The sequence below is a fragment of the Lupinus angustifolius genome, chromosome LG07, assembly GCF_001865875.1.
Source record: "Lupinus angustifolius cultivar Tanjil chromosome LG07, LupAngTanjil_v1.0, whole genome shotgun sequence".
Taxonomy (NCBI): Eukaryota; Viridiplantae; Streptophyta; class Magnoliopsida; order Fabales; family Fabaceae; genus Lupinus; species Lupinus angustifolius.
In genome coordinates, this window is record NC_032015.1 from 10468711 (window position 1) to 10480995 (window position 12285).

The 12285-nt window shown below is 32.5% G+C and overlaps 1 protein-coding gene across 1 annotated transcript; it reads right to left on the minus strand.

Annotated features, from left to right (window-relative positions):
• Positions 6295 to 7409, minus strand: LOC109353082. The gene is made up of 2 exons (XM_019595263.1): positions 6768 to 7409; positions 6295 to 6484 (listed from the first exon to the last, which is right to left on the minus strand). The coding sequence occupies exons 1-2, from the start codon at positions 7377 to 7379 to the stop codon at positions 6479 to 6481; spliced, it is 618 nt and encodes a 205-aa protein (XP_019450808.1). The 5' UTR covers positions 7380 to 7409; the 3' UTR covers positions 6295 to 6478.

Sequence of the window (12285 nt, forward strand, 5' to 3'; positions counted from 1 at the left end):
ACCCATAGATATGATAGAATCTACACACTCAGAAATAATGAAACAACACCCTACAAGCTACCCTCCTAACAACTCCAAGGGTCTATACACCAATAAGCTAAAGAGAATAAATTACAATCCAAAGTAGACGAAAACCATAATTACAACCATATCTCAACATATTTTAAAACATTTAACACACTAAATTCCTTTCCTTCGAAAATTATATCATTTCACAACAATCATAAAGACCATACCACAACAAACCATAACATCGTCCAAGGATGGGTTGCCTTCGCTTGTAGGCACAAAAATAGATGAGAAGTAAAAGCAGCATTACAAGAAGACGGATAACAACGGACATACATACCAAGCCAAGCATAAAAACCAAGCCAAACATGTTTTGCGAAATTGCAAGAATTAAAGAGATGCTCCACGGTTTCCTCCTCATGCTGGTTGGAAAAAATACACTCCTACTGTTGTTGATCACGGATATTATGCCGTTTGAACAGCTCCATCTTGTGGCCATTTTCCTTTTGAGAAGCTTCCAAACAAAGCAACAAACCTTCAACGACGAGTAACTTATCCAAACCTTGTTTAAAATCCCATCAGATGCAGAAACAATAAGATTTAAAGAAGCCTCATATTAGTTTTAACCTCATAAATACCATATTTAGACAGCCCCCGATTCCAAGTATATACAACACCAATTCTGCAATTAAACCAAGAAATACAAGCAAACAACTCTTGTTCCAGCTCTTTCTCCCAAACAGAAAGCCTTCTTCTCCACTACACACCCCACCTCCAATTTCCATTCTGCCAACTCCCACATTTTGGTACAGAAGCATCCTTTATTTCAACCACCAGAAACAACCTTGGAAAGCATTCCTAGCCCAGACATCAATCCAGAACTTTATATATATCTCGACCATCACCAATAGAATTCCAAGCAAGTTGATTAAACCAATCATGACTAGGCTCACTAATTCTACCCACCAAACAAATCTCCTTCCACCAAGGAGAGATAACTGACCCGTTGGGAATGAAACTAACATTTTATTTAGCTCTGACCACTCTAACCCAGAGGGAGTCATAATCCATAAGCTATGCCTCTACCAAGGAGAGATAACTTGTTAAAAAAGGCAAGATTTTTAACCCCTAACCCACCTGCATGCTTCGACCTACACACCTCCTCCCAGGGTACCTAAAATATGCCTCTACCACCCTACCTACTCCCCCAAAGGAATTTCCGATGAATCTTCATGAGCCTAATAACAACTTTCTTGGGGTCTTTAAAAAGGGAAATCAAGTAGATAGAAATATTAGGAAGCACTATATTAATAAGGACCATCCTCCCACCCAAAAAAATGAATCTTCTCTTCCAGATAGATAACTTATTAGCTACTGTGTCAACTACCAAAGCTTAGGTAGAAAATCTATATTGGCGTGCACCCACCAAAATACCCAAATAGAGAAAAGGAATGGTGCCAATGCTATAAGATAAGAAGTTAGAGGTTGCAATTAGGAAGTTTTGCTCCACCTTAACACTAAAGATAAATTTTTTTCTTGAAATTCACCTTACAACCCGAAGCATGCTCAAAGCAGCAAATAATACTATTCAAACTCCAAATATTAGATGAGGTTGGATTGCATACTAAAATAGTGTCATCCGCATATTGAAGACTAGTAACTTCAATTTGATCTGAATAAACCTTGAATCATTTGATTAAGCAACTCTTTATCCTTTGCTGACTAAATGAGGCGAAAATATTCTTTAGCATCAATAAGAAGAGAAAAGGTGTAAATAAGCAGGATCTGACCAACTTCCTCCACAAAAATGGAAACCCAAACCTAGCCATCATTTAATCCAAAAAAAATACCAATCCACCAAATTATAAACTTTTTCAACCTAAAAATGTTTTTAATGTCTTTCCTATTTTGCAACTCCTGAAACAAATGATAAGGGTTTATTGTTGGAGTGAATGTTTTTATCTTTCTAGTAAGTGTGAACAAATATAAAATATATAAGTAGATTCATTTAAGAACAAAAAAAGCGGTAGGTAGCTATAGGTGCTCTTAGATTATATTAGAAAGTTTCCAATTACACAACTCAATCTCGTATCATCCGAGTTCTCAAATTCGTTCAAATTATGGGAAAAGTAAAAACAATACGGTTGCTACTTCCTATATAAAATGGAGCAAATATGGTTTCTTAACATAAGTAACTAGGGGTGAATATGGGTCCGTTTGGGATGAGTTAAAGCTTGTCCCTTACACGGTCCTAAATATTGATCGTGTCATATTTTTAACTTAAACCCAACTTTACACCCAAAACTAACCCAACCCTGAATGTCAACTAGGTTAGCCTTTAAACACAAGTCTGACCCTAGCCCTGATTAACTATAATGTATAATAAAGTTTTCTAAATATTATGTATTAAGAATATGTAATTTGACATATAAAATGTATATATATATTTTTAATCATATATATTTGTTGAAAAATTAGATAATCAATGATATTTTTGACAAAAAATGTGTGATTACTCTATAGACATTTGAATAAAAACACATACAAACATGATGAGTAAGTGACCATGAGGCGAGTCATGCTTGGTCCTATTCGATCCTAAGTATTGTCCGAGTCTAATTTTGAATCCGAACTTGACCTTAAATCTAATGATAATCGATCATGTTCGAGTCCAATAATGATCGAGCCATACAAGGTGAGTGGGCAGTGTCCGATCCTACTCACCCCTATAGCTAACATTGTGTTTGTTGTAATGTCTCAATGAGAACCTTAAAAAGAATTTTAGAATAAACTTCTAATCTTACTCCTTGATTTTAATATGAGAACAAATAATTGTTCACCCCACTCTCATATAATTTTATTTTACTCACCAGATACATCCTTGATATATATACATCCTCTATATATATAACGGATTGACTCTTACTTTGATAAAAGTTAAAAGTTAAAATCTAACCTAGTTAGCCGAATAGCGAGACAACCTCACGTTGAGGCATAGAAGGCAGTGAACTGGCAAGGGGTGCCTAGTCAGCGAAATTGAAGCAAGAAAATAAGGACCACAAGCAACCTTCTTTATGAATTTTTTGATTTGTTTATGGTTGTTTTGACTATTTATTCCCTACCTTGCTTCATTAATCTACTTGTTTTGTGTGCAATTCTTTTCCAAACACCTATATCACTGTATGTTCCCTATGACTCCATTAGCACTGTTTTTTTCTTTCGATTTTTGCAATATTGGTGGCTTTACTAGCCGTGTTGTAATTTGTATCCTCACCTGGTTTTACACTTTGTTCACTTCGAATCAGTATCATCCCTTCATTCATTGTGCGTTTTTCAAAGTACTAACCAAATGGACCACTAGTGCAACGTAACATTAATTTCAAGTGTCACGCGTCATACTTTTTGTTTGACCAAAGGGATGAAACTCTCATTTTTGAAATTTGTCTCATTTCCAATTGAGAGATTTAATTACCATTTGAAATATTAATTAAATGATTTATTGATCAAAATAGGTATAGAATGCAGATATTTAGCTTTCATTTGAGAATAAGGATAGTATGTTATAAAAAAAAAAAATTATCTCTATGTTTCAAGTCAATCACTTTTTACTAAGTAATATAAAAAAAATTAATTTCTATTATTCGATTTTTCTTTTCAATTAGGTATTACTTTTTAATTAGATTGGTATAAAAAATAAATAAAAATGAGACATATAATTTTCATTCTTCATTATAAAAATATTATAGAATGCAGACATCTAGCTCTCACATATAATGAAAACTTGTGCTATTTGTTTCATAGATATAGAAGATCACATGCACCCCTAAACTAATGGGTAGGTGGTCCACCACAAGATTGGCTTCCTTTTGGGGTAAGATTTAGTTGAAGTTCACATTTTCTATCAATCAGATTCTTTTTGTCTCCAAAATTAGCTAAACCTAGTACATGTCTTTGACAACAAAGTGCCCAAGACCAGTTGCACAAATAGGCAAGTTTCAACTAAAATTAAACAGTCCACTTTGCTACTTTTCTTTTAATAGGAAAAGCATGCATATACCAACTTTAAATACAAAAATAAACAAATTATATTAATTAAAACAGGTGGTGTTTGCATAATCTATCTACATAACATAATTAATAATAATAATAAAACTTTTATTATGTGCTCATCATCAGTTTCTCTTTACTAGCTTTTAACAAGTAGCAAAGGCATGGTCTTAATGACACTTGTTCTATGCGTTACAACCATACCATTGAATTTAAGATTAAGAGCAATGCCACATGATAAGAAAATCAAAGTCCAAATGTAACAAAATCAAGTTAAAATTTTGTCAACCACTCATTTATTTGCACTTGAAAATAGTCCTCCAAACTGAACTCGTCCAATATGATCCCTTATATGCTTATATTTTTCACCCACTAGACTAAATTAAAAAAACAAATAACAATCTTTTTCCAAAAAACTACATGCCTGACCAATTTATATTAGTGATGAAAATAAGCAGGCTTGGCTTAACAAGATATTGAGGTTGGGTTAGGTGTGTAACAAAATCCGAATCTCAATAGGTGGTGACAAATTCAATTATTTTTCTTTGCTAGGACTAGATTAACTTTAAGTTTAATGAGTACAAAAGGTTTGAATTTGTGACATAATAAGTACTTTTTAGGTGCACAAATAATAAGCTAACTGCCAAAGAATGGAAGAAGAATCTCTTTCCCTTTTTGACTTTTATTGGTGCCGGTGTACGTGAGAGATAGGGATAGGAAACTGCAAGAATCTGAGTGCGGTCTTGTTTTTTTCCTCCTTTATAAATTAATTCTATTTAATATAGAAGTTTAATGAGTTATTATTGAAAGATGAATAATAAATTTTATTTTATTCGTAAGCTAAGTAATATAATTTTTATCCTGTACAAACTAAGTTAATTTTAACGTCAATGCATATCCTTCAAGTAATACATGTTTGATTCCCTTTAAGCAAGATCTCGGATTATTGAATTTATAATTAATATGCTTATATCAATGGTAATATATCTTCTATCCCATATAAATATACAATTTCATATGCTACTTGATGTGATTGATCAAAAAAATACTTAGTAATTAAACTTTTAACTTAAATATTTTTTTAATATTGCCACAATAAAGAACATATAGAGTGATACATTTTTAGGACAGAAAATATATATAAAAATGGACAGTAGCGAGTCATATGGTTGTTTGATGGTGAAAATAGAAGATATAAGAAATAAGTGTAGAAGATTGTGAATTCAAATCTTACGAAAAAATGAATTATAGGATAGTTTAATGTTAAGATGAAAAAGGTTGAGCATTTGAGTCTCACCACAACAAAAAATAATAATATATTAACAACGGCCCATCAAAAAAAATAAGACACCGATTAACTAGTTCCAATGTTGGTATGCTCCGTTAATTCGTTTTAGAAATTTGAAGACATGATTAGAGGGATTATGAAAGGGATACTTTCCATGCAATATACAATGGTAAGAGGAATGACGGTGTTATCAATGATAAGAAATGGAGTTTTACTACTATTTTGGATATTATTTAAGTATGTTCTTAGTTTTGGTTTTCTTCTTCGGTCACGACAACAAATTGTGTGTTTGCTAATTACTGTGTTAATTCTTAATTTTGTATAATTCAATCATCTTAACTCCTTTTGGCTTGTTGTATTGGGTTAACACCTTTTGTGATATTTTAATATATTGGTTCTACTTTGCCTGTTTCAAAAAAAAAAAAATATATATATATATATATAAAAGCCAGCAGCCAATTAAAACGGATGTAGGACAAAGATGTCTAACAACATTTACATTTTTTTATATTTGTTAACCATCCACACACACTGAGACATACATCATGAATTTTATTAAAGAATTATAAAATAAAGATTTGAACCTACCATAATAGGTCGGTCCATTTGGTTTTGATAAACTAAAATCACACCTTCACCTGAGATTCATTCTCTATTTATTCAATGCTATCTCCGAATATGCATAGAACATAGAATTGTGTAATATCTATCTATACTATTATTACTCATTTATATTACTTACCTCTAAAAGTATTAAATATGAATAATACATTGAAAATATAAAAAACTTTTATATTATTGATGCATTGATCATTTTGTTTTGTTTAATTAAATAATCGAAATGTCTACCAAAGATTTGAAGGAGAATTAGATATTAAAGCCAAGAATGTACACCAAACTCAGATCATAATTTATATTCTTATTTGGACGGGGAATTAACCGCAGACCTCAAAACTCAACCCCAGTTCACATAAAAAGTACAAAAAGAAATGAAAGATAAGCTAAAGTACATGTCTTTCAACAATGATTTATTGTTCTTTAACACATTAAACAGTGTAGGAGAAATAAGGGACAGTGACACATTATGCAACTTTTATAGTACCTCATCTTTCTTCTTCAAACCCATCATCACGATCATACCTGGGCCATAAAAGATTGAATTGAAAGCATATAAGAAATTCAGAACCGTTACCAAAAACTAAATAAAAAATCAACAGATATAAGGGTAAATCCGAAGCGTGAAAATAACAATCAAGAACAACACATTAAATACTAGGTGCAAGTTCATAAGTATTGCCATCACCAGAAGCATCATTAATCTGGAAAGCAAAATTGGAAACTCAAAAACTACTCTTCACTTCATAATTCATCCACCTTATATGGAAATAACTATAAAAGAAAGGTAATAGATTAAAGTACGTACTTGTCTTTCTTGAGAATAATAGAACAAAGTAACTGGAGGCAAAGGTGGCGAAGAGAGAGCAGGATCTGAAACCATTGCATCATGAACCTCCTCCATTTTGAGCCAACCGGTGATCCGATAGGCTTCAGAGTTGAGACGGTGGAAGGCGGAGGAGTCGGTGGCGGAGTGGAGGAAGCGATGGAGGAGAGATAAAGAAGTGAAGAAATGATGGTGGAGGAAATAAAGTTGGGAGAGAGTTTTGAGAGAGAAAGAGTAAGAGGGATAAAAAAAGGAAATAAAAATGGAAGAGGAACGAATGGAACAGTAAATAGAGAAAGGAAGAGAATGTGTAAGGCTGAGGAAGTGGTAGTGGGTAGAGGTGGTAGAAGATGGTGTAGAAATGATCGAAAAAAAGAAGACTGGTGGTGGTGGTGGAGGAGGAGTGTATGGTGTAGGGGAACAGAGGTAATCATTTATTTTTATCCGGCGGCGGCGACGACGACTTTTTGGGTGGTGGTGGGGGGTCAGAGTAGGAAAGGGAGTTTTGAGGGGTGAGTTTTTTGGATTTGTATTCGTTGCGGGGTTCAGTGTTTTTCCAGGGTTCCTCCTTATACCCCAAATAGTTTCCAACATTTTGTGGGTTAGAAGACATAGAGCAAAAGAGTAAGAAATGTGCAATGTTGAAGGTCTCAAGAGAAAGGGCGTATATATATAGAGTGAGATATTCTCATGGACATATAGTTAAGTTCTAGAATGTGCATATATATAGGGGTTTGATGATTCATAATTGTTTACTTAAAAACAATTTCAAATTTAGGTTATGGTAATATTTGTAGTTGAACCCTCTAATCTTCTTATCATTTTATTTCTATAATTTGTTATTTTAATTACCTCACATCACAATGACTCTCACTGTTATATTAAATAACACTTGTTACAGTCTACTTCTAACATTGGACCTTCAGTATGGGAGTTAATGTTGTTTTAGAAACATGATCCTTGTCTGAAAACTAGTTTTAGTGGTGAGCAAATCTTCCATACCAAATAATGCATAAGATAATCATTTAAATAAATAATAAATAATTAAGGATTTTATGTGGACAATGTAGTTCTATGGTATTCTTAAGTTATTTAGCGTGAGTATAGCAATCAATTGACAATATATGTTGCAAATTAAAATAAATATTATTGACATTTTCTTTTCTTATAAGAGATATTAAATAGTGACGTGTGGATGAATAAGGATGAGGCAGTGGTAGGCCCTACAAAGCCTAGTTTTTTTGCTTTCCCGTTGAACTTGCTAATTAAGGACAACAGAATAAGGATGAATGGAGTGATTCATGTATGAGTGATCAAGGGACAAGATGTGTTAAAAGAAAAGGTGTTACTGACTTTGGAGCAAATGGAGAGTCGTGAAGGAGTGGAGGGTAAGTTGAAGAAAAATAAAAAGGGAATTGAAGAGAAAACAGACAAGAGGTGGATGGAGGTGAATATGTTGATATTATTATATACTTCTTGATAAATTTTATATGATTTTAGTCTCATTTATATAAAATATTTTGTTTTTCCATTGTCAAAGAAAAAGCACATTTATTACTAAAAATGAAAAACAACCATCATATTTACAAAGACCTAACAAGAAAATTCAAATTAATTAAAATAAGGTTTCGAAATCGGACACATCAAGGATGAGGTTCTGAGTGATGAGAAAAGGAGAACATTCTAAATTGAGTGATTGTCCAATATGAAAAAGAGAAACTAAACTACTTATTTTCATGCTTGATTTCAAAAGTATGATTTCAAATTCGGTTATTTATTTTACCCGATTTTGAGAGTCTTTTTTACAAATTGATCCTTTTAGCTTAATCGATTATGAAGTATGCTATCTAATTTTTTTTATTCAACCGATTTTAAATATTTGTTTTATAAACTGCTGGTGAAATGACAATAGACAAAAATATAACCATAAATCTACTCTTTTCTACATCAACTAATTCCCTACAAATCCAACAAGTATTAAGAGATGTAGGTATCATTGAAGATAGTAACCTAAGAAGCACCAATATCGATAAGGAACATATTTTCTTAAAAATATAACAAGTATCTAATACGTCGATGCACATTTTCTTAAAAATATAAGATACGACACGTTTGGGGTACACATATAAAATTTATACATAAAATCCGTAAAACATAATAAACATATAATTATTGTATTGAATATTCAAATAAGGAACATATTTTGTAGAAATTGCTAAATACAAATGAAAATCATATTGCGATAAGATGATCAATCACATGTAATTGATGATCAAGATTAAGCATATGCATTTTCTATTTATTCTATATGCAATATGCATGTTTATTTGATACAAGTCCACTTGGTAGATTGTATATTATGTTTCTCTCTTCTACTTAATTGATTGTGTTATGCCTTTCTCTATTTTCAAATGTTATTGTGTGATATTTTGGATGTCTATGAAGTATCCAAAAAATATTTTTAAAGTAGCAAAGATTATCCAGAAAATATCAGATTTATAAATTATTTATTTTTCAAAAATATAAATTTGATACACTATGAATATGTATCGATGAAGTACTAGAGACTATCGATATCAGATACATGTCGAACATAAATACATGAAGATTATTGAATAATTATTTTGAGTTGAATCCTCATATTGATCAATGACTATATAAGATAGTTTCCTTCCTTGGAGAACCATTGGTAAAGTCTTCTTAGAGGGATCAATGACATAAAACACTTGGATTGCTTGGAATATGAGTATGAAAGACTCTTGTGTATAAGCTACTTTGTTAGGGTCAGACGGATGTGTTCCCAACTCATCCCTGCGTGCTAAGTTGTTGTTAACTAATGAAGTGTTTTGGTGTGTCCGACATGATCATTTCATAGCATTTTCTATAATCAATGAAATAAAGGGTATAAATTAAATAGAAGAGAAGAAGATAAGAAAATTTGTTAATGAAGTTTGATCAATTATGCCTACGTCTCTAGGTATCCTTGATGATGTTACAAAAATCCTAGCTCTCCAAACTTGTAGTGTAACTTCCCGTATCTGTGAAGAAGATCTGACTCCTGACCTTGACAAGGTTTTGATGAAGACACCAACATCACATAAAAGAAGAAAATGAAGAATACTTATGAAGACAAAGCTTCAAGAAATTAGAATATAAGTATTTAGGTACTTTTATCCTTATACTCTAATCTATACACTTAGTAGTAATGCTCAAAAGTATTTTAAAAAGAAAATTGATAAACACGAGTATAAATGAAAACAAATTTCAAAATACTGTGTAACAAGTTACTAGATTTAAGTAACATGTTATTGTGACTAAGTAACAGGTTATCAGAACTAAGTAACAGGTTACATGAGTGACAAATGAGTTAACCAACAAAAATTGATAAGCGTAATCGATTACACCATGTGGGTAACCAATTACACAACACAGTAAGTAATTACCCAGTTGGACAGAGCAGTTGAGTAATCGATTACACCTTTTGAGTAATTGATTACTACCTGCTAAAATCAATTATGTAGTTGGACAGACTTGTTGGGTAATCGATTACATTGATTAAGTAATCGATTACTGAGAGTTGTTACACCAGTTTTCATATTCAAACCACACAGCTTTCATTCCAAACAAATCCTACCTTTTCATAGAGGTATTCAAGTTGATTGGAAAGGCTATATAAAAGCTTTGAAACTTATTTCATACACACAATACATAACACAACTCAGATTGAAAAGTTGTCTTAAGTGTTATTGCAAGTTATTCAAACCTTATGAGCATTAAGTACTAAAGTGTATATTGAGTTATTGGATTGCAAGAGTTTATAACTTCAAAATCTTGTAAAGGCAATCCATTGTCATTGTTAAACATTTTTCTTCATTCAAAGTATTGAATTACTTTCTTTCACTAGGGTGTGATAAGAAAGAGGATAGAGTCAATTGGAAATGGTGTTTTCCAAAGAGTGATATAGGTGTTAGAGTAAGGTACAAGGGGATCTCGGGGTGAGAAATTTTAATCACTACTCTTAATATCTAGTGAAGAAATCTCTTGTGCTGCAAGAGTATTGGATGTAGCCTTCGGTGGACAAGAAGGTGAATCAATATAAAAACATATGTGTACTCTCTTCTCCTTTATCTCTTTACATTTACTTGATTATTTCTGCACATCATTTTTCGTTGCTATTAACTCTTGAATAGTGCAGAAAAATCAGTCATAGTTTTAAACAACTAATTAACCCCCCTCTTAGTTGTCATCTCAGTCTTACAATATCGCCATCATATTGAACACGTCGTCTAGCCATCTATTGTTAGAAAATCTTTTGATATATAGAACCTCTTCACCAAAGTGTATCAACAATCATACTCTTCAATATTCAGTCACACTGAACCTTTAAGCTTTCTTGGAGAACCTCAACCACTACTATTATTGTCTACTCTGAAAATTATAGTTCAAAAGAACTATCATACTCCACCATAAGGAGTATACCCATAGCACACACCTTGCATTAATGTCAACCATTTCCCATATCACACATTTGCATCCAAGCTAATGCCCATGTCACACCCTACATCCAAGCCAATGTCTTACGCCATGCATCAAAGTCAACCAGCGTCTCTATGCTTTTGTGGATACACGACAATTAATATCATTCACTATGAGGTCACAAACACGCCATTAGGATATCTCACTTTTCATCTCAAATGAAATTATTCTCTCACCATATAGAGAGATATTGTCAACATCTAACTCAACACATTTGTCTCTATCTTCACCTTGGTCTCAATTCAATACATGGACTTTCGGGGTTCTGGATCCAACACAACTATAGTCCTCATCACAGTCCCGCCATGTTTACTTCTCCTTTAACTCATCTTGTTTATTTTCGCATAGTGCATTTGACAGATCTTGTCCAACCAATATATCTTTCACCCTCATTTGCCATAATTTGACATCTCGACTAAGAGTCGTCTACTAATTGGCTCTGATACAAATTGTTGGTGCGGCGGAAGCTATCGTTGGGCAGTGTTGGTCATACAATAAAATAAAGGGCATAAAATAAATAGAAGAGAAGAAGACAAGAAAATTTGTTAACAATGTTCGACCAGTTGTACCTACGTACCCGGGAGCGCTAAGCAGCTACCAAGATATTATTAGAGAATAAGATTACAAGCTCTAGCACACCTCTATATGTGATCAAATGTTCATGGGGTATTTCTATTTGATGCTTCTATATGGTGCACATTATACCAACGAGCTTGAGTCCAATATATAACATTGATACTCTACTCTATTCTAATGCTAGATAATGTGAAACTTCATATAATATATATCCCCAAGTGTATTAGAAAATAGATTAATTCCACCTTCAAATTTATTGCATGGGAACAATAATCAGTACATTAAAGAAATAAAAATGAATCTGATCTCCTATATGTGACTTCCATATATAGAGTCCAAACATAAATTTCAGAAATACAAAGAGAATGAATGTGGATGAATGACATAT

Excerpts from the sequence above, each read along its gene's own strand:
- LOC109353082 (XM_019595263.1), bottom strand. The coding sequence starts at position 7,379 with ATGTTGGAAACTATTTGGGGTATAAGGAGGAACCCTGGAAAAACACTG.